General features: G+C 36.0%; 7 protein-coding genes across 7 annotated transcripts; 5 read left to right on the forward strand and 2 right to left on the reverse strand.

Annotated features, from left to right (window-relative positions):
- The first annotated feature begins 69 nt into the window (after positions 1-69).
- On the forward strand, positions 70-1,443 carry LOC145913432 (uncharacterized). Its single transcript, XM_083001082.1, has one exon. The coding sequence runs from the start codon at positions 115-117 to the stop codon at positions 1,414-1,416; it is 1,302 nt and encodes a 433-aa protein (XP_082857208.1). The 5' UTR covers positions 70-114; the 3' UTR covers positions 1,417-1,443.
- A 597-nt stretch (positions 1,444-2,040) lies between these two features.
- Positions 2,041-4,849, reverse strand: LOC145913693 (uncharacterized). The gene is made up of 2 exons (XM_083001439.1): positions 4,741-4,849; positions 2,041-4,632 (listed from the first exon to the last, which is right to left on the reverse strand). Exons 1-2 carry the CDS (start codon positions 4,810-4,812, stop codon positions 2,080-2,082), a joined length of 2,625 nt encoding a protein of 874 aa, XP_082857565.1. The 5' UTR covers positions 4,813-4,849; the 3' UTR covers positions 2,041-2,079.
- Positions 4,850-6,454: 1,605 nt separating this feature from the next.
- LOC145913439 (uncharacterized) lies at positions 6,455-9,888 on the reverse strand. The gene is made up of 2 exons (XM_083001092.1): positions 9,657-9,888; positions 6,455-9,596 (listed from the first exon to the last, which is right to left on the reverse strand). Exons 1-2 carry the CDS (start codon positions 9,726-9,728, stop codon positions 7,044-7,046), a joined length of 2,625 nt encoding a protein of 874 aa, XP_082857218.1. The 5' UTR covers positions 9,729-9,888; the 3' UTR covers positions 6,455-7,043.
- A 967-nt stretch (positions 9,889-10,855) lies between these two features.
- Positions 10,856-13,788, forward strand: LOC145913174 (uncharacterized). Its single transcript, XM_083000738.1, has 2 exons — positions 10,856-10,989; positions 11,082-13,788. Exons 1-2 carry the CDS (start codon positions 10,906-10,908, stop codon positions 13,671-13,673), a joined length of 2,676 nt encoding a protein of 891 aa, XP_082856864.1. The 5' UTR covers positions 10,856-10,905; the 3' UTR covers positions 13,674-13,788.
- Positions 13,737-16,930, forward strand: LOC145913175 (uncharacterized). The gene is made up of 2 exons (XM_083000739.1): positions 13,737-13,909; positions 14,015-16,930. The coding sequence occupies exons 1-2, from the start codon at positions 13,856-13,858 to the stop codon at positions 16,457-16,459; spliced, it is 2,499 nt and encodes an 832-aa protein (XP_082856865.1). The 5' UTR covers positions 13,737-13,855; the 3' UTR covers positions 16,460-16,930.
- Positions 16,931-17,371: 441 nt separating this feature from the next.
- Positions 17,372-20,863, forward strand: LOC145913107 (DDB1- and CUL4-associated factor 17-like). The gene is made up of 9 exons (XM_083000643.1): positions 17,372-17,641; positions 17,768-17,918; positions 18,181-18,475; positions 18,705-18,981; positions 19,045-19,308; positions 19,439-19,571; positions 19,675-19,788; positions 19,972-20,160; positions 20,348-20,863. Exons 1-9 carry the CDS (start codon positions 17,468-17,470, stop codon positions 20,599-20,601), a joined length of 1,851 nt encoding a protein of 616 aa, XP_082856769.1. The 5' UTR covers positions 17,372-17,467; the 3' UTR covers positions 20,602-20,863.
- Positions 20,864-20,938: 75 nt separating this feature from the next.
- LOC145913109 (vesicle-trafficking protein SEC22b-like) lies at positions 20,939-22,760 on the forward strand. The gene is made up of 6 exons (XM_083000644.1): positions 20,939-21,063; positions 21,120-21,206; positions 21,354-21,463; positions 21,593-21,753; positions 21,946-22,092; positions 22,196-22,760. Exons 2-6 carry the CDS (start codon positions 21,132-21,134, stop codon positions 22,348-22,350), a joined length of 648 nt encoding a protein of 215 aa, XP_082856770.1. The 5' UTR covers positions 20,939-21,063; positions 21,120-21,131; the 3' UTR covers positions 22,351-22,760.
- Positions 22,761-22,800: the final 40 nt, after the last annotated feature.

The following is a 22,800-nucleotide window of genomic DNA, read 5'->3' on the forward strand; positions in this document are numbered from 1 at the left end:
ATGTTATCATAACAATGTTTTATAAAAGTGCGCGAAAATTGTTGATGTAAATATTCGGATTAAATGCCTCAAGATTTTTGTGTTTGTTGACAGTTTTCGTGCATACAAGTCAGTATGAACGATCGTAACACAGTTTGCAGAAAGTGGCTAACCGATGCACTTGCTTGCGAAGCATTAGATGCATACGAAGATCAGTCGTCGATGATAGACTTGTTAAAAGATGCTACACGACGAATAATGCAGATTGCAAAACATGTTGGAATATCAACGCAATTAAGTAGCGCAAGTTCCGAGGAATCAACAGAATTTTACAAGCGCGTGCTGTTGGTCGTAATTTCTACACGTGTTTGCACTGGATTGGACGACCAGTTTAAGTTCCATATTAATGAAAACGAAAGTGCCCTGGAATCGTTGCTGGAAATACTAGAGGCACACGCTTGTCTTTTTAAAGACAATGCAGACATTTACAATTCCATGTGGTTTGCAACTTTAAAAATTGTACTCAGCAACTGCATTCAAAGACATTCCAAAAACTCGCTGCATGTTTTAGAGAAATATAAAGCAAAATTAAACATGGATGAATGCAAGCAGTGTCAAGATATCATAAGAACAAACTGTACAGGGGATTACGTTGGATATGCAAAATTTATGTGGAAACAGTTATCAACACTAAACTCACAGATAACAGTTCCATTCCTCAAGAAAATACATCATCGACTCCATCAGATGTCATCAGAAGAAATTTGTGAAAATAATCTTGAAGAACACAAACAAACAATTAATGAATACACTATGAGACGGCGAAACTTGAATATCACTGACAGTAGTTTTAAAGAACCAGAAAATAAGGAAATAAATTCTGAAAATTCAGTGGAAACATCAACTTCACAAAGCCAAGAGAATACATCCAAACAATCCGTTGCAAATACCACCAATATTTCTGAAATAGGAAGAGTTTGGTCCGTGGAATTAGATTCTTATATCATATTTGGTGTTTATATGCTTGGTGTAGGAAAATGGGCAGCTATACGAAGTTACTTTCCGTTTCCACAAGAAAAAACAAACATGCAAATAAAAGACCGTTGGAGGACTTTAATAAAAAAGAAACTTGTAGTCATAAATTTAGATAAAAAGATAACAGAACTCAGTGATTATTGCAGCGATTACATAACTACTGAACTTGATGGCGATTGTCTTAAACTACATCATATATTAGAAGAACCATGTGCTACTTCTACTCAAATGGAGTTGGACAATGAAGAAAGAAGTGTTTTTCTTCCTTCCAAGGATCAAAGCAGTTTCAAATCCTCAACCTCGGTAAATAAATGCACCAAAAGGATACATCCAGCGGGTAAAACAAAACTGAAGGTGGCTAAGAAGCATTACCGAAAACTAATTTTTGATGAATCTCCATAGTTCAAGAGTCAAAGCAAACAAATTATATGGCTGTGAAGTCTTGAATGTCATTATGTGAATTTTTGTGTATACACAGAGTGAGATGAATGAGTAATCTTTAAACCCAGCCATGTTTTGACAATAAATCAAAGTTTCTTTTTGAACTGCATGAATCAGTATCATGACTACTTGATATTTATTATTGTCATGTAGGTTAATCCGTCAAATTTTATGCATAATGGTGTGACAAGAAAATCTTCCTCAGAAATGACTCCCTATTTAACTCTATCATGGTACACCGAATACAAAATGTACAAAATTTCTTATCAATTGAAGTAAAAGCAGCTTTCAGTCATGACTGTTCAGGCATGTACAACAGAATGTACAAAAAATTCTGGTGCTTTTTAATGACTGCATCCTCAAATGTCTCCACAGAGGAAAATGGTGAAAGTATATTCGAGCAATACAAAACAAGCAATTGGTGAATGATTTTTAAAATTAGCCCAAATTGAAGAAAATACAATGTTTGAAAAACTTATTTGCTTTATACAAACATAAAACAAAACTACACAGTATATACATGTGTTACAAAGTATTTAATAGAGGAAAATCATAATCTCTTACAATTGAACAATTATTGTGCCAAATTTGATGTAAACAAAAATACATAATTATGCCATTTAATTATTTTAATGACTTGACAATTTTCTGCATTAAATGGACCCATTTTTCTTTATCAAGTTTTTCATTTTCCATGTCAAAGACTTGGTTGCATCTCAGAATTGCCTTGCGTACATCTGCTGGATGAGTTGCAACAATGGCTTCTTTGACAGCTTTAGCATAGTTGAACACAGCCCATGCAAATGTATCTGGGTTTTTTTCATAATGTTGAAAAATGCCATATTCCTTTTCACCCTTTTTTGTGCTAAACCCATCATTGAACGCATTAAATGACTTCTCAAATTCACCAACTGATGCAAAAAACTTGGCTGCCATTATAACACAAGTTGGTCCCATGCCAAGATAAATCTGATCCTTTGCCAAAGCTAACATGCTTTCACAAGTGGCTAAAGCATCATTTGGAACTTCTGATCCCCTTTTCAGCATTTTATTTGCTGCTTTTACCATGTACTTTTGTGCATTGAGCTTTGCATATGTGGACCTTTGAGTTGCCATGTACATGCCATTTTCATAATATTTAATTTGGTTGTTAAGCAACCCCTTGGCCAAGTCATATGCTTCATGCAATCTTTTAAGGCGGTTGTCGTCTGTTTCGTCTTCTTCACGATTTTGCAAGGAGCGAGGTACTTCACAGTTGGACACCGTGATAAATTCATATAGCAAGCCAACTCCCGTTTTAATTCTGACTTGCTTTGCAATGTGATGACTTAATTCAGTATAAAACTTGCACATTTCCAACTGATCTTCAGTTCCTTGCATTTTCTTCCAGACATAAAGATCCTGTCTTCCGTATGTGTGAAAAAAGTCACACAAACGCTCAGCCAAATATACTTTCTTGTATTTTTCCACCTCCAACAAATTGCCTGATTTTCTTAGCTTATCCAATTGTTCATCAGATAAATATTTTCCATTTTGGACTGTTTCCCAGATATCCATCAGCTGTTTTCTTGCTTCCTCTTCAGTGATATTTTTCATTTGAGCCAAGTTATCTACAAAGTCAGCAAAAGCAGACTTGTTTATTTTTATGTTTGACTTCATGTATTCTTCCACCATGTGAGTTTTGATTTTCTTTCCTGCTTCGACACATCGGTCAGCGACTTTCTTTGCCACCTGTTCTGCATTTTTGTGTCTTTCATACTCCAATATGTCTGAAGTGCTTTCACTAAAAAAGCAAAAGTTAAAGATCCCAGTTTTGCCGTAGGAATTTACTACACTCCAAAGATGTTCTGCTCCTTTAAGAAGAAAATCGAGTGCTTCCTTCCAACTATCCTTTTTCTTGCTCTGCACATAGGCTTGGCCAAGCAATGCATAAAGCTTGCAAATTCCCATCCAGATAAAGAAATCTTCATCCAACTGCTTTTTCATATTGAAGTTGAATTTTAGGTGCTTTTGTGCATTTTGAATGAAATCATGTATGTGATTCTTGGTGTTAGACAATTGGACATCGTCATGCCATTCTCTGTTGTCCCGATTAAACAAACTTGTCAGAACTTTCATAACAACCAGCAATCTCTCACCCACTTTGTTTTCATCTTGTTTCAGATTTTGAAGAAATTGGTCAAAGAAAAATTTTGGAAAGGAAATAAATTGTTTGTTTTTCTCAATTTCCACAAATTTAATTGGAATGATCTTGCCAACTTTCTCCAAAAACTCCTTTAAATTATGCCTAAAATTAACTTTTGATGGTTGTTCACAAATCTTGTCAAACACCCGAATAGGAATGTCTTCTGTTCCAATGAGGCACAGTTTTTCAAGTGTTTCCACAAACTTCTCTTCAACATTACCAAATGCCAAACCTTGCAGAAACGTCATTGATTCCAAATTTTTGTCTTGCAAAACTTCCATGAACCCAGCATAAACAGATTTTATATTTGTTGCAATTTGATTGTTCAAATCTTTGTATGTGATCTTCTTTGAAGCACAAAACTCCCAGGCAGCTTTAAGTAGAAGTGGATGTCCACCAAGACATTCAGCCAGGTCTTCTGCACCTTCATCCAAATCACCACGACCTTCAAGGTATTGAACAGCTTCTTTTTGTTGAAATCCAGTCAGTGAAACTTCCATAACATTATCACTGTGAACTTTTTCCATATCCCTGTATGAAAATATATCACAGTTGTCCTGAATGACAACAATTGCTTTGCTTTCAACATGCTCCACACTTTGGTGCAGAATGCATTCGAGGATTTGCTTCATTTCAAACCTGATTCTTTTATTTGCACCAGAAAAAGTGAGGACGCAATGGACCTTCTGCCTGTTTAGATGTTTGATCAGACCACACAACCTTTCAACTACATCATCTGAGGGTGCTTTAAAATCCAAAAGTTGCCATTTTGCTCTCAACCTTTCTTCCATGCATTTTAATTCATCCTCAAGTTGAATCAAAGTAGCAGCTTTGAAATTCCAGGCAAGTGCTGCTTTACCACTTACTCTCCCCAGCTCTGTGATAGACAGATATTTGGATAGATAGCTCTTTCCAGATCCTCTGTTGCCCCTGATTACAATAATGCGCTTTCTTTTGAAGCTATTCTTTGTTCCTTCAAACTGATTTGTCACCTAAACATATCATTAGTAGTTAAGATGTTACTACTAGTCACATTATTTTGGCAAGAAGTTAATATGGTAATTACAATCACATAATTATTCAAAATCTACATTGTTAACCTTCAAGTCGGTTGGTTTTGTGTCCACCTTTGCTACAGTTGGAGAATCGTGATATCTTCTATCCTCAGACATTTTCTTGTAGTTTTGCTTCAATGCTGCATTGACTTTAAACATTACCAAACTGTGAAAAAAGTGGGTGGCAAAATATTTCCTCGTTCCAAAACGGAAGAGACTCAAACCACCCCCACATGGTAGTCCGTTGTGGTTACTCCAGGTCACTCATGTCGTACCACCATAGATAATATTATGCTGGACTTTATAAAACAATGGAATACATAAACTTTGTGTGCAAAGAGTCTATTGTAAGGACGGTTTCCAACAACTACACTGAAAGAGAAAGAATAATCTACAGTCTGTCTGATGCTACTATAGGTGAAAACCAGACTATGTTTTCCATCAATACACTGCATATGAAGATTGCAAAACATGTTGGAATATCAACACAATTAAGTAGTGCAAGTTCCAAGGAATACACAGAATTTTACAAGCGTGTGCTGTTGGACGTAATATCTACATATGTTTGAACTGGATGACCAGTTTAATTTCCATATCAATGAAAACGAAAGTGCCCTGGAATCGTTGCTGGAAATACTAGAGGCACACGCTTGTCTTTTTACAGACAATGCAGACATTTACAATTCCATATGGTTTGAAACTTTATGAATTGTACTCAGCAACTGCATTCAAAGACATTCCAAAAACTCGCTGCATGTTTTAGAGAAATATAAAGCAAAATTAAATATGGATAAGTGCAAGCAGTGTCAAGATTTCATAAGAACAAACTGTACAGGGGATTATGTTGAATAGGTAACAGTTCCTTTCCTCAATAAAATACATCATCGACTGCATCAGATGTCATCAGAAGAAATTTGTGAAATAATCTTGATGAACACAAACAAACAATTAATGAAGACACAATGAGACGACGAAAGCTGAATATCACTGACAATTGTTTTAAATAACCAGAAAAGGAATTAAATTCTGAAAATTCAGTGGAAACATCAAGTTCACAAAGCCAAGAGAACACATCCAAACAATCCGTTGCAAATACCACCAATATTTCTGAAATAGGAAGAGTTTGGTCCGTGGAATTAGATTCTTATATCATATTTGGTGTTTATATGCTTGGTGTGGGGAAATGGGCAGCTATACGAAGTTACTTTCTGTTTCCACAAGAAAACACAAACATGCAAATAAAAGACCGTTGGAGGACTTTAATAAAAAAGAAACTTGTAGTCATAAATTTAGATAAAAAGATAACAGAACTCAGTGATTATTGCAGCGATTACATAACTACTGAACTTGATGGCGATTGTCTTAAACTACATCATATATTAGAAGAACCATGTGCTACTTCAACTCAAATGGAGTTGGACAACGAAGAAAGAAGTGTTTTTTTTCCTTCCAAGGATCAAAGCAGTTTCAGATCCTCTACCTCGGTAAATAAATGCACCAAAAGGATACATCCAGTGAGTAAAACAAAACTGAAGGTGGCTAAGAAGCATTACCGAAAACTAATTTTTGATGAATCTCCATAGTTCAAGAGTAGGAGCAAACAGATTATTGGGCTGTAAAGTCTTACATGTCAATATGTGAATAAAAATGGTGTGTATATAAGTTACCCTGAGTGAGATGAATGAGTAATCTTTAAACCCAACCTTGTTTTGAGAATAATTCTAAGTTCCTTCAAAGACTGCATGGATCAATATCATGACTACTTGATATTTATTATTTTCATGTAGGTTAATCGATCAAATTTTACACAAAATGGCATGACAAGAAAATCTTCAAAGTGTCTTGAGAAATAACTTCCCATTTAACCTTATCATGCAGCATTCGGCCATTACTGTTGAGGCATATGCAATAGAATTTACACAAATTCTGGTGCTCTTTAACTTTTAATGACTACATTCTCAAATGTCACCAGAGAAAAATTGTGAAAGTATATTTGAAGAATACATAACAAGCAACTGGTGAAGGATTAAAAGTTGCTACACAGGGAAATTAAGTTCACAAATTGAAGAAATTACAGCACATTCTGTTGTAAATATATAAGAACATTTGTTGCAAATATACAAGAACATTTGTTGCATACCACAACTAAACTGTTCATGTATAGGCACCCTTAAAAAGGCAATGTGTGTAAAACTTATTTTGCTTTTCACAAAAACAAAACTACACAGATATACATGTGTTACAAAGGATTAAAGTAAAATCATAGTCTCTTATAATTGAACACGTCTATTGAACAATTCTGGTGCCAAATTTGATGAAAACAAAAAATACATATTTATGACATGTAATTATTCCAATGATCTGACCAATTCTTGCAGTACATTCACCCATTTTTCTTTATCAAGTTTTTCATTTTTCATGTCAAAGACTTGGTTGCATCTCTGAATTGCCTTGCGTACATCTGCTGGATGATTTTTGACAACAGCTGCTTTGACAGCTCTAGCATAGTTGAACACAGCCCATGCAAATGTATTTGGGTTTTTTTCAAAATGTTGAAAAATGCCATATTCGTTTTCACCTTTTTTCATGCTAAACCCATCATTGAACGCATTAAACGACTTCTCAAATTCACCAACTGATGCAAAAAACTTGGCTGCCATTATAACAGAAGTTGGTCCCATATCAAGATAAATCTGATCTTTTGCCAAAGCTAACATGCTTTCACAAGTGGCTAAAGCATCATTTGGAACTTCTGATCCCCTTTTCAGCATTTTATTTGCTGCTTTTACCATGTACTTTTGTGCATTGAGCTTTGCATATATGGACCTTTGAGTTGCCATGTACATGCCATTTTCATAATATTTAATTGGGTTGTTGACCAATTCCTTAGCCAAGTCATATGCTTCACGCAATCTTTTAAGGCGGTTGCCTTCTGCTTCGTTTTCTTCTCGATTTTGCAAGGAGCGAGGTACTTGACAGTTGGACACTGTGATGAATTCATATAGCAAGCCAACTCCTGTTTTAATTCTGACTTGCTTTGCAATGTGATGACTAAATTCAGTATAAAACTTGCACATTTCCAACTGATCTTCAGTGCCTTGCATCTTTTCCCAGACATAAAGATCCTGTCTTCCGTAAGTGTGAAAAAAGTCACACAAACGCTCAGCCAAAAATACTTTCTTGTATTTTTCCACCTCCAACAAATTGCCTGATTTTCTTAGCCTGTCGATTTGCTCGTCAGATAAACAATTTCCATCTTGGACTGTTTCCCAGATATCCATCAGCTGTTTTCTTGCTTCCTCTTCAGTGATATTGTCTGTTTGAGCCAAGTTATCTACAAAGTCAGCAAAAGCAGACTTGTTAAATTTTATGTTTGACCTCATGTATTCCTCCACCATGTGAGTTTTGATTTTCTTCCCTGCTTCAACACATCTTTCAGCGACTTTCTTCGCCACCTGTTCTGCATTTTTGTGTCTTTCATACTCCAGTATATCTGAAGTGCTTTCACCAAAAAAGCAAAAATTTAAGATCCCAGTTTTGCTGTAGGAATTTACTACATTCCAAAGATGTTCTGCTCCTTTAAGAAGAAAATTGAGTGCTTCCTTCCAACTATCAGTCATTCTGCTCTGCACATAAGCTTGACCAAGCAATGCATAAAGCTTGCAAATTCCCATCCAGATGAAATAATCTTCATCCAACTGCTTCTTCATGTTGAAGTTGAATTTTAGGTGCTTTTGTGCATTTTGAATGAAATCATGTATGTGAATCTTGGTGTTAGACAAATGGACATCGTCATGCCATTCTCTGTTGTCCCGACTGAACAAACTTGTCAAAACTTTCATAGCAGCCAGCAACCTCTCACCCACTTTGTTTTCATCCTGTTTCAGATTTTGAAGAAATTGGAAAAAGAAAAACTTTGGGAAGGAAATAAATTTTATGATTTCCCCAATTTTCACAGGGTTAATTGGAATGATCTTGCCAACTTTCTCCAAAAACTCCTTTGAATTATGCCTATATTCCATATTTGATGGTTGTTCACAAATTTTGTCAAGTACACGAATAGGAATGTCTCCAGTTCCAATGAGGCACAATTTTTCAAGTGTTTCCACAAACTTCTCTTCTACATTACCCAATGCTAAACCTTGCAGAAACCTCATTGATTCCAAATTTTTGTCTTGCAAAACTTTCATGAACACAGCATAAACAGATTTTATATCTGTTGCAATTTGATTGTTCAAATCTTTGTATGTGATCTTCCTTGAAGCAGCAAATTCCCAGGCGGCTTTAAGTAGAAGTGGATGTCCACCAAGACATTCAGCCAGGTCTTCTGCACCCTCATCCAAATCACCACGACCTTCAAGGTATTGAACAGCTTCTTTTTGTTCAAACCCTTTCAGTAAAACTTCCATAACATTATCACTGTGAACTTTTTCCTTTTCCCTGTATGAAAATATGTCACAGTTGTCCTGAATGACAACAATTGCTTTGCTTTCAACATGCTCCACACTTTGGTGCAGAATGCATTCTAGGATTTGCTTCATTTCAGACCTGATTCCTTTATTTGCACCAGAAAAAGTGAGGACACAGTGGACCTTCTGGCTGTTAAGATGTTTGATCAGACCACACAACCTTTCAACTACATCATTTGAGAGTGCTTTGAAATCCAAAAGTTGCCATTTTGCTTTCAACTTTTCTTCCATGCATTTTAATTCATCCTCAAGTTGAATCAAAGTAGCAGCTTTGAAATTCCAGGCAAGTGCTGCTTTACCACTTACTCTCCCCAGCTCTTTGATGGACAAATATTTGGACAGATAGCTCTTTCCAGATCCCCTGTTGCCCCTGATCACAATAATGCGCCTGTATTTGAAGCTATCCTTTTTTTCTTCAAACTGTTTTGTCACCTGAATATATTATTAGTATAGTTAAGCATCTGTTATTTGTTCAAAATCTGCATTACTAACCTTTAAGTCTGGTGGTAAATCGCCCACATTTGTTACAGTTGGAGAATCATAATGTAATCTATCCTCAGACATTTTCTTGTACTTTTGCTTCAGTGCCAGAGTAACTTTAAACCTTACCAAAGTTTGAAAAAATAATTGGTATTGTTTAGGACTTTGAAAAACAGAAAAGTATTCAACTTAAACTGAAAACGTTATTTGTTAATGTGTAAGCGTTGTTGCCTCCAGCAAGGATCTTGTACACAACTGTTGCAACTGCGGGTGGCGAAATAGTTCCTTATTCCGGAATAGTTTCAGTTCCTCATTCCAGAACAATTTGGTTGTTTATAAAAAAAACAGGGACTTACCCATATGTAATCACTTTGTAGCAGTATGGGGGAATTTCCCTGTATATTCAAAACATTGCGTCAATGTTTGTTTTCCACAAACGATTCGTCTACTTTATTTTTATTTTGAATATAGATAAACCAAATGAAATTTTGGTTATAAAAACAATAAAAGAAGTTCTTCCTGTGCATGGAGCCCAAATCTACAGTCACTTGATGTAATGGTTGTGCAGAACGTCTGCTCTTTAAAAGCAGGAAAAAACTGTGCAAACTCGAAATACAAAATTAAACGAAAGATAAAAACAGAGAAATTACTAGCCATGCACATATTCACTCTCTTCGGAGACTGTTGTTACTTCCATGCGTCTGATTCTGCACGTGAAAACATCACGTGACCTGTAGTATTTCATAATATAATAAGACAATATATGCATTCCTCTTCGTGTGAATAAAATTTTGAATATATTTTTTGGCAAAATATTTAACATATTTTTTTCGTAACGGGGACATTTGTTTACAATAGGCGGCAAATTGTTGAACAAAGAAATCATTTTGGTTCCTCTTTTTGAGCTCCACATAGTTGCACATAGCGACACATAGCTTCACATAGTTGCACATAGCGGAACATAGCTCCACATAGTTGCACATAGCGACACATAGTTGCACATAGCGGTACATAGCTCCACATAGTTGCACATAGCTTCACATAGCTCCACATAGCTCCACATAGTTGCACATAGCGGCACATAGCTCCACATAGTTGCACATAGCTCCACATAGTTGCACATAGCGACACATAGTTGCACATAGCGACACATAGCTTCACATAGTTGCACATTGCGGCACATAGTTGCACGAGCACATTTTAGAAGGACCGGGAAACAGGTTGTTATTCGAAGAAAACAACGTTCATTCAGAAGTTAAACATGATTATAGAACAGCAACAACACACAAATCCCCATGCTACAAATATCAATGACCTTCTGATTAATGTGCCAGATGAGTTCTTGGTGAGAAAAATGCTACTGGTGTTATGTTTAATTACCTACTTTTAAAAATATGTATTGTTGAATAAAACACAACTTACTTGTTTGGTTTATAGAAAACAACACAACATTGTTCAATTTTAAACAAGCTCGGTTCAGTCAAAGTTGCTCAACTTTATGGCCATCCTGGTTGCGGAAAATCATGTTTGTTGCTTGGACTAATGAAAGCCTACTGTCAAAAACTAAGATTTACTAAGACTGCGTCGTTGCTATGGGTATTTCCTCAGCTTAATGATGAGTCGGAGTTTTTGGAGCAAATGCTTTGTCTCATTCAAACTGTACATAGACATGGTTTTATCAGTCATGGTCAACTGGTTTTCATGACAGCACTAAAACCAGAACGAAGCCTTGAATTTCTATTACGCATTATGGGTTATGCAAATGTTTTTTGTGTTTACGCTTTCACCAGTGTCACAGCTTTGTTAAAAGGGCCGATAAGAAAAACATGTCAAAAGTTGATTCATTCTTCGTCACAGCAATTGATTTTAGTAACGAACAAAAAAGATGAAATTTTTACTGAGTTTGAAATTGACTCTCAAGTTATATTAATACATGAAGTTCTTGGCTTCACAGTGGACGAAGCAACCCAATATCTTTCCAATAACTTGCAAAAGAGGTTGTGTACTGCAGGTGGTGAGATGTCAGAATTGGCTGAAGATCAATCCATGTTTAAAAGATCAGCCAGAGATGTTGCCAAATACTTTGGTTGCAACCCCTTATGCCTTAAAGCAGTATACACATATTGCAATAAACATTTGATGCTACTTAATCAGTTTTTGTTGGTAATGCAACAAACAAAGGGTTTGGAGTTTTCAGAATCTGTTATCAACGTATTTGATGATGAAACGGAGCAAAGAACTTCACTCAGAAATATGCATTCCTACTTTGAAGATCAAGAGGGACTGAATGAGCAATTTTCCCAAGCGTTGCTGGTGTTAGCAATGTTAAACAATGAAAACATTCCCTTCTATATTGTGGAAGAAGTTTGTTTCAGATGTGGAATAGATGACAAAGAAACAATTCCAACAACCGTTAGAAGTCTTATTGCAAAAAAATTTGTTTATCAAGTGAAAAAGATTCTTCCAATTATATCAACTGATGGTTTCACACATTTGTGTATTCCCAGGTACTTCAGTGATTTACTGCAAAGTAAAGTAATATCTAAACAGGAAAACTATTTGGAGATTTTAAAAATAGGCATTGGAAGTCTTGCAAGTTGCTATGCATATGATGTTCGGGATAGAACTGATAATGAAAAGCGATCGGAATTGTCAAACCAGATTGCAGGTTTTGTGCCACAGGTTTTTACCTGTACTGGTGATTCAGTTGATGCTGAACTGTTGTTATATGCTTGCAAGTTACATCAACTGCATGTAGCCTCGTCTAATGAGGTCCTAAATTGGGATGTAAGGGCAAAGAAGATACAGACGGGAATACAGTTTGTGTGGTCAGCGGTTTGTAGATTGTTAAACACAAATGAAGATGATTTGGCAATTGACTTTGGGTTTAATGAATTTGGAAATAATGAGCAACAAGATAGTGTTGTTGAGTTAATTGCAAGTGCATGTATTGCCGCAGGTGAAAAACTGGAACTTTCGATGTTTGAAATGTTTTACAGAATGCAACTCAAATTGAGAAAAATGAACTTGACTGATTTTGCATTATTCTATTCGAAAAAAAGAAATAGTGATCAAGAAGAAACAAAAACTATATTTAAACCATTTCGAAAGGCAATGAAACACAACTGGGCATGCACAAAATCTCAAATACAATTTCTAGTTGATGCAAAGTGTATGCTGGATCTCGGAACAATAAAAAAAGTGTTTTTTGCAGAATGCCTGTCCTCATTGTTGCACTCATATGGAAGGCTTGATTTATATTTTTGGCGAAATATGGACAGAAAAGCACTCAACCTATGTTTATATTACACCAACCTAAGCAACAAATTATCTAAGTACATAAGAACCAAACATGGAATTTCCCTACTGTCTGAGTATATTACAAACATAAACTCACTTGTTCCACGTGCATTGCAGTCAAGATCATCAGATGTTACTTCCTCTCTTCGAATGAAACAGTTACTTGACTGCTACATTTTATGCAGGAAAATTCAACACAATGAGCATCCATACTTCGAAAATGGGCTGCTGGTTAATGTACAACAATCAACATTTTCACGATTAAATGTGTGGAAATATTTACTTAAAGCTGTCACCAAAATGTTAAAGCATGTTTCAGCAGAGAAAATTCCGAGAAATTCACTTTATATATGTGATCAAGTAATTGGCATTTCAAAGTCAGCAAAAGAATTGGATATTTCATTTACTTGTTTAACAATGGCTGCAAAGTTTTACGCTGCCATGATGAGTTATGATAAAGCATTTACCTTATTTGACGAAACTTTAACAAGCAAAAGGACTACATCTGATTTCCATTGTACATCAAACACTTATGCATGGGCAGCCAGCAATTTTGCACGTGGGGTGGTTTGTGCAAAAGACAGAAAAACTGCTTGCAAAAATGCAGTTAGGAGTTGCAGGCATGTTTTGGAAAACGAAAAGAATTTGTGTTCTGCATGGAAAAAGACATTGCAAGAATATTTACATGCCTTAAATAACCTAATGGTTTCCGCCATTGTCTTGATTTAATTTTATTTTGTTTATATTGCTTGTGTCTTTCCATTTCAATGCGTGAAATCTTGAATGTGTATTTGTGAACTTTTTTGCCTTTTTGTTGAATGTTTATGCCTAGTATTTTTTTATGGGAATATGTGTATGTTCATAATTTGTGTTCATTTATAGGTCAATAGGATTTATGTTAATATTTTAATATGGCTCCCAGAGTAAAAGTTTCCAATCTGGAACCACTTCCAGCGGACACTGTGGTAAGGAAGTTTGTGTTGTTTAACAAAAAATCCTTTGCAGTATTTTTGTATTTATAGATTTGTATTTATAAAATATTCACAATTAAGGAATTTGCGTTGTTCCAGGGTAAGAAAGATGTTGTTGCACTTCTGCAGTGCTCAGAGTCATCAACTGTCGTACAACTTTACGGCCATGGCGGAGCTGGAAAAAAATACTTTTTAATCCAATTGATGCACGAACATACCAGCAGATTGGTAAAAAGAAAAGACATTTGTGAAATCGTTGTGTTTCAATTCCCCACCCTCACTGATGAATCAAGTCTTAGGGAGGCATCTGACTGCTTTATCAGAGTACTCTACAACGAAGGAGTTTTAACAAAATCAAGTGAAATTGACATTGTAAACCAAGATACAATATCTGAACGGTTCCTACTACTTTTCCAGGTCCTCAGAGAAAAGTCCTTTAGTTTTGTGTTGGGTTTCAGTTACATAAGCAATACCTGTGGTTCTGTCATTAGGCCAGCATTTAAGCATGTCTTAAATCATACCAAATTCAAGATATTTGCTGTGGTAGAATCCAAGTTTGGAGTTCTAGAAAGGGTGACCCAGCAGTACAACTCAAAATCAATCTTTAACCATGAGGTTGTGGGATTTCATAATTCTGATGCAGTTGAGTATCTTGGTGGCCCATACAAAGATGATGCTGCACAGGTGGCTAACTTTATGGGAAACAATCCACTCTTGTTGAAGGTTGCTAAAGTTTCAAATAATAGTTATGGATATAAGTATAGAGAACTCCTAATGTGGTTGAAGGAAAGACATGTGCGCATTTCCTCATTTTTTGAAGATGGCCAACACTTTCTCACTGGAAGGCTGTTGAGAACTTGGAAAGAAATGCACCACTGGTTTGATGAGTTTGATACCTTACCAGATGACAAGAAAGAGTTACTAAAATGCTTGGCTTTACTGCACAGTGAAGAAATCCCATTGGCAATTTTGTCAGCGATCTTGTACCATTTGCACATCTTGAAAGGTGGTCAAATTCCTCTTGGTAATGTCAGTCAGTGGAAAGAGAAACAAGTAATGAATTTGCTGTCAGAAATCTCAAAACCCCTCCACATTAAGCAACTGCATAAAACTGCTGAGGTGTTTACAATCCCAGGTTATTTTCATGTCCTGTTGAAAAACACTATCCTTTGCACTAAACCACCTGCATTCTTCATTTCAATTCTGTTGAACTATTACAGCCTTGAAACTTCACAACAAACAGCCAATAGGCTGGTCCATGGAAAAATGCATCTTACTGAGCTGAGTAAATATATGCCAGAAGAATATTTGGTGAATGAAATGTATTTGAAGGACAAGGCGAATGTTTTGCACATTTTAAGCCAGTGCAGACTTTGCATTTGCCTTGGTCGATCCTGCTACAAGTCAGTGGACTTCAGTGGTGCTGAACAACTGTTAAAAACCATCAAAATAATGTTCAAAATGGTTTCTGTCCTGACTACTGAAAAGAGTGATGATACATTTCAAAAAGTGAAAGAGCTTCTTGAAGACCCCAAAGTACATCAAAGAGATGTTAAAATGTTGGTTGATAACTGCATTTCTGTGGGCCAACATTTAAAAAAATCTCTACCACAGGAAAATTTGGCATTGATTCCTTCCCAGTGGAATAATGTTTCACCTGCTTCACATGGTGGACAAGAATTGCCATGTTCACAACACGCAAATTCAGGCCGGGGAAATATACAAGTTCTCCAACAATGTGCTTTATTATCAAATGCATTGTTAAATCAGGTCCTTTTTCCAGATCTTATCTGCCAGTTGCTATATTCGTTCACAAAACTTTGTGAGCAACAGTGTACCCATCAAACAGAAGTAAGCAAAGCTTATGCTAGAAAAAGTAGCCTTCTTTGTAAAGTTGGTTTGCAACTTGCTCAAGCTGTCCTAGAACAGACTGGTATTCATCTTCTGAGCCATTTCATGACCCAGCACAATGTTAATATTCCAAGACTGATCCGAGATTCAACCTTGGATATCCTCCATGATGCATACCACACCAGTGAAACCAGTTTAGGATGCCAAACCATACTCTATGATTGTGGAAGCAAAGTACCCCACTGTGTTGAACAAAAAGACCTAATGCTATACATGTCAATGGTACAAATAGCAACCAGAGCACCAAATGCTTTCCCTCATTGTGAGGAGACATGCAACAATATGGTTAAACTGGCTCAAAAAAACCCACAGCTGAAAAAGGCTCCTATCAGTTTGATACTTGCTGGTGTTTACTTTGCTGCAATACAGAAATACCCTGATGCATTTTCTGCCTTTGAATGTGGCATTGGCATGTTAAATTGTCTGTATGGTTTTCAGCCAAACATCTATGCATGGGCAGTTGACAAATATGCTCTTGCATTAAACTCAAGGGTCCCATCTTACTCTAGCAAAGTTCGACGGGTTCTTGATCTTTGTGAGGTTGTGATGAAAAGTGAAAGCAGTATACACTGGAAAAACAAACTTTTGACATGGAAAATAAAAAACAAAGGCCATGCATCATTGCGTGTATGATGTTCTTTAAGAGGAAAATTGATTGCATTTGCAGTAGTTCAAAAGTTAAAGAACAAAGTTTTGTTACGGATGCATATTATGTTGTTTTCATGCAAATGACAATGCCAATTACATTGATACTACATTTTCCAAAACACATGCCATTTTTTTGCCTTTTGTATAAAGCCTAGGCAACGGTTTCTAAGAATGCAGGTGCCAAATACCTTTTGTTTTAGTTGTGTATTGTTTGATGTAGCAAAAGTTCATGTCTTTTCATCATGCCATCTCTATGCTTGAACCAGTTACAAAGTGGTCTTCAAAATGTATGATCTCATTACATTGTTTTTTAAAAACAAATGATAATCAAAATCGTAATAAATACTACTTAGTTTTTATTTGTGTGACCTGGAGTTCCATTATTTGTATTTTTGTAATATCGATATGCAACAAAGTGTACGTTTTTGCCTTGGTTGCGTGTAATACACAATTGCTTTGTTGTTATCTTGTGATTTAGCAATGATCTTCCATTTCCAGCCTACTTTATGGACTTTCATTGCAGTTGCAGGGTGCAAATAATAGTTTGGTCAAGCACAAAAATTGCAGCGAAGTGTTTCTTAAATCAACAAAACCGGCATTTTAGGCAGTTCATGTGCTAATTTGACAATGCAACGATAATTAATAATACAAGGCAGTCCTACCAAAAAGCATTTGTTCGAGTTTCTACAGGACATGTCTGCAAGATCTAAACCGTGTTGTTTCAATGCGCAATTAATAAATAAACAGTGGTGCTGTAAGATTCTAGTTTGATTGTTACGTCACAAATACAGTTAAAAACAACAACGCGGTAATCAAATTTTCAAGTTTCACAAAAGGGATTTTCCCGTTCCATCTTGCACTGGACTTTATTGTAAAACTTTTTAGCGTAAAAAGTGAAACAATCAGTAATTTAGACATTGGCTGTTACAGTGTGCTTTTATCTGTGTTTGTTTTGTAGTTCGGTACTTCACATATGTTTTCCAAAGACTCGGTATGAGCGGAGAGAGCAAGTGGAAAAAGTACAACTTTGTTAATGTGTGTGCTATAATTTCGCACAGGGAGGTTGGCATTTGCTTCAAAAATGGCTACAGACGTCGCAGAAAAACGTGTATTTCAGACTTGGAAGTTCTAAAGTCATTGTACTGCAATAAACATTCCTATTTAGAGGTAAATAATTTGCCCCTTAACTTACAACCACAACAATTCAGCATTTTACTATTACATGATGATTTTACTTTTTATTCTAACTGTAAGTATCAAGTTGCAAATGCATATCTGGTAAATTTTTTACAGACAATTGCTTGTCGGAAGATACAACGACATAAAGCACCATCCTATTGTCATGGCCGATTGTTCACTGAAAACTACCATGCTTGGTTCAACTTGTTTACTGGACCAACATCGGGTCCAAGATTGATGTGCTCCGATATTTTCAAGGCTGAAAGTATGGTAGTAATAGCATCCAAAAAATTAGGCCTGCAAGTGTATTTTTATACCCAAAAACTTTTATTGTTATAGCGCATTATAAACATAAGGCATTATTGGTATAACTAAAAAACACTACACTGTGATAGTCGCTAGTGATGTAATATTATGGCTGTTTTGTGCACAGTTAGAATGGTAGTTGCATCAATAATTTCCTATTCTTTAATTATAAACTGTTTAACTGGACATTTTGCAATGCAACTTTTTGTTTTGTTTTAAAGCCATGGACATAACATCAAAAATCATGATCCTGGATGCAGTTGCAGTAATTCCCCCACATTCTGCTACTTTCCTGAATAATGAGAAACAATGTAGGAGACATCTCATAATGCTTTCCAAATGTGGATGGCTGTATCAAGCAAACCTCGTTACTGGAGAAATACTAAAGAAAGTTTACATTCCCACAACCTTGCGTGCTTGTGATGTTTGTGATTCTGGCAAGTCAGATTTTAAGGAATCACCTGAAAGCTTTTCCACAAGATTTGTTTTTAAATACAGGCACATCTCTGTAAACAAGTAAGATTTTTTGACTTAAAAACATGAAAACACATTTTTGTCAAGGTAGTGAGAGTCATATACATATCAAAAAATCAATCTTTGTGTCCAATATTGGGCACAGAAATTATGTAAAGCTATCAATTAAACTAACTCGGAATAGAAAATTCAAAGCTTACATGCTAATGATTATAAGCAAATGTTTCCTACACTGCTGTGCTGATCTAAAAAAAATTTTTTTTTCTTGCAGGGAAAGCGAAACCATCGTTGTAAAATCATCACACTTAAATTCAAATAACACTTCAGCAGTTGCAATTTGCCTTCTGAGTGTTTACCCTCTGCAAGTTGTCAGTCATTTTGTAGTCACTACGACATCAACTAATTCCTCAGTACGCGCAGTTAAAACTAACATTGTCAATGATCTTCTGCTTGTTTTCAAGATGAAAGGTTCAATGATATATTTCTATGATCTCAATGAAGTTATTATCAATGCTAAATATGAAAACAACATTTTTCTTGGACAAAAAGTAAACATAAGTTTTTGTTTTATAATTTCAGAAATCCTAAAAAATACTTTAAAAAAATTTTAGGTAAAGATTCCAAACTTATGTGAAGTGCATACAGTTGGAGATTCCCAAGTGGGAATTCCTTACACCTCAGAACCAGTAGTTCTTTCACCAACTGATCTGCCCATTAACAATATTCCTTGCCTATTCAAAACATCTGCAGTGAAGCATTCCCTTCAAATCGGAGCGGTTCCTTACCACTATCTTATTCCTTGTAACAAGTCAGGGACGTCTTGGTTAATTAGAAACATTTTAACAAACAAAGAAGTGCTCTCTGGGTCTCTTGAGGTATGGTAGATGTTTTTTTAAATAGTGAAATATGTGTGACTTGTTTATTTTGGTGTTATTTGGCATACTTAAAGGCTGTTAGAATTGTTTCTTCTTTTTTTAAAAAAGTAATCTATGGCAATCTACACAGATAGAGGAAAAATGGGATATGTCTCACTGGCAAAGTATAAGTTTCACTGCTGATGAAACCGGCCGGGTGATCAAGCACAATCTGACTTCTGTTGACATGCTGTACTTCAAACAAGAAAATGAACATCATAGAGGTTGATTTATTACAGAGAAAATGACAAGTGTTTTAATGGACTTTAAGTGTTCAAATGGAAAACCTGTTTTTTTTATATATTTTTCTGTGATTTTTTTTTCCAGATGGGACTCAATGCAGTGTTAATGTTGGTTTTACTATTGACATTACCCCAAAACAGTATGTCACAGAAGATGCGAGAATAAAATGGACCTATCCAAATATGTCAAGTGATGATGGTATAAAGAATTTGCCTACTTTGGTTCAGACAAGTTACCGTACAGTTACCACATCATTTATGTATTATTGTGATCACTATGTAAGAAGGGTGACAAAAGATTGATATGTATGTGTACTCATTACTCAATAACTGGTAAAACAAATTTCATGTTTTGGTCACTTTTTTATCGCCCAATTTACAGCTTACCCAGCCCATGCAGTGACGTCATCGGGACGTTTGGTTCGTCGTCCGCGCCCCTTGTCCTACAGTGTAACGAGTGCCACTGCCGATCCCGTGCGCCACCTGCTGGTGAGTGTGGAGGCCGAGGTGGAGCTGAACTTGTTGGCTCTTCTGTATTACAGACCGCAAGGAAGAGTGCGACCTGGATGGGGTAAGGACAAATTGATAATTGTACTCGTGTAGCTACCAAAGTACCGAAAAGTTATTTTTCTGCTGACACAACTTGTTTGTGCCTTTGCCTTGGGCGATTACGAGAAGTTCCCGCTGCAATGATGAGACCAACACTAAACTTTGCAAAGATTTACAGTTGTGGAGTATTAATTCCACCAAATGTTTAGAACACGAAGACGGTGGCGCGGAATTGGTACTCTCTGTATTCGACGGTTTCTACGGAAGTTGGCTTTCCACATACATCCTTGAGAGCGATGTATCGCCCTGCGACCGAGATTCGCTGTCGATTATGATTGACGAAGACACAATTGTTTTTACGAGACTGCCTGCTGTGGACCAGAGAATTCATTATAAAATATATCGTTTAAATCGGCGTTACGGAGCCGAGGATTTGACTGGTAGCTCACATCTCAAGTCCTAGCACAACGGAAAAAAAACTTTTTATATTAAATGACGTCAAGTGTACGAATGTGAGCAATTGTGATCAACCGGGATCAAATAAAACGTGAACGTTAGTCCTGGCTGAACATAATCAATTTAAATCTAATATGGATAAGCTCGCAGTGTCCTTGCCCGAAGCTTTCTGATCAGAAACTCAACACTAGTTTCTATTTGTAAATTTTAGAACATTTTGTATTTTTTGGCTGTAAGGTGGTCTTTGAAGTTGTTATTTTTTGCTCCATTAAGTATTTTTATGTTTCAGATTAATTTGTAATATTAGGATGTTTGGCTAACATCACAAAGAGCGATAAGGTGGCAACCCAGTGACTGTCAAGGTCTGGATTAGCACAGCAATAATAACACGTATTGACTATTGGCGACGCCGGTTTCGTCTTGTTGTCACTTTCGAGCGCTCCAGCATTATATTATTCTCGTTGGAACGGTGAATTTCAAAGTGATTTTCCTATAAAAACCAGTAGTAATAGAAAAAAGCTTTAGATTATTGGCAAGATGGTTTTACTGACGATGATTGCCCGTGTTCGTGATGGTCTTCCGCTTGCAGCCTCAATGCAAGAAGATGAACAGGTATTTTAATTGTTGTTGTTTTGCGTGATGATGTTTGTTCTTTTGGCTTTAGTTTCTTTTTTTGTAATGTATATACCCATATATATATATGTATAAAGTGCATCAATTACATTCGTTGTGCATCAGTAAAGATATTTGTATTCCTAGACTGGAAGAAGTTTGACAGAATATCAGAACCAAGCTAAGCTTCTCTTTAGAAAACTAAATAACCAAAGCCCAGACCGTTGTACAATTGAATCTGGGAAAATGTTGTTTCAGTAAGTTAGATGATTATGTATAAGTGTTTTGTCTAGATATGTATTTTCAATATATTTGGTTAGCATGACAATGTGATTGGAACTTGGATCACATTAAAACAAATTCTGAAATATCACACTTATATGCAGCTATTTGATCGACCAAAGTATCTGTTATCTTGTACTGTGTGAACCGACCTTCAGCAAAAAACTTGCGTTTTCATACCTTGAAGAGCTGTCTTCAGAATTTTTCGTACAATATGGAAACCGTGTTGAGAGTGTGTCCAGACCCTATGCTTTTATTGAGTTTGGTGAGGCCTATTTTATATTTGGGGCAATTGAAATCAGTGTTGTAGTGAAACAATTATACCAGCAAGTGACCCACAAAACAATGCTTTTCAGCATTTGTTTAAATAGAAACAAGTAAATGTACCTTTATAGTTTTTGTAACTCTATTGTAGTTCATACAGCCTAAATTGTGAGCTGGTTTATATTCTTTACAGATACATATATGCAAAAAACAAAGAAAACTTATACTGACACAAGGGCTCGCAGAAATTTAAGTCTTGTCTCATCAGAGTTGCAAGATGTGCAGAGAATTATGGTTTCCAACATAGATGATGTTTTACAAAGAGGAGTGGCCTTGTCTGGTAAATGAATACAATTAAACGGGTTGTCTGAATTTTTTTTAGACAATACTGCTATTACCTACCTGCACAGTACAGTGTTGTTACCAACGACTTCTCTGTTTAGAACTTGGAGACAAAGCCAGCAATCTTGCAAGTTTATCGAAGAAATACAAACAAGATGCCCACTACTTAAACCTGCGCTCATCATACGCAAAAATTGCTGCTATTATTATTGTGCTTGTTGTTATGTTTTTGTATATCAGATATTGGTGGATGTAATGACCACTGAACATTTTCCTACTTTGTCTTGACAATTTTTAAGTGCCAGCATGAGGGGTAGTTCCCCAAGAGTGTGACATGTGGCATGGTGACTTTTTCCAAAAGTGGAACCTATTGTTTATTTGTGCAATAAAGGCTGCTGAAATTTGTATTCATCAACCACTGCACCGATTGGCTGTGCGTGTACTCATTGCTGGATTTCTGCAATTTCATGATAGCAGCAATTTGGTTTTTGTGCTCATTTGGATCAACCCAAGTTATTATAAAGCGCATTGTGAAATTCATGCAGTTACAAACCATAAAAATTCACGCATTAATAAAGTAGCTCACAAAGGTAGTAATTGTCATAATTGGTGATCTGCAAAACTTGCCTCAGTTGTGTTTACTACATCCACACTTTGGGCAAAATAATAAAAATATTTGCAAAGGTTTTTTTGTTACTGCATAAAT

This window comes from Ascidia mentula, chromosome 9 (genome assembly GCF_947561715.1).
Source record: "Ascidia mentula chromosome 9, kaAscMent1.1, whole genome shotgun sequence".
Classification (NCBI taxonomy): Eukaryota; Metazoa; Chordata; class Ascidiacea; order Phlebobranchia; family Ascidiidae; genus Ascidia; species Ascidia mentula.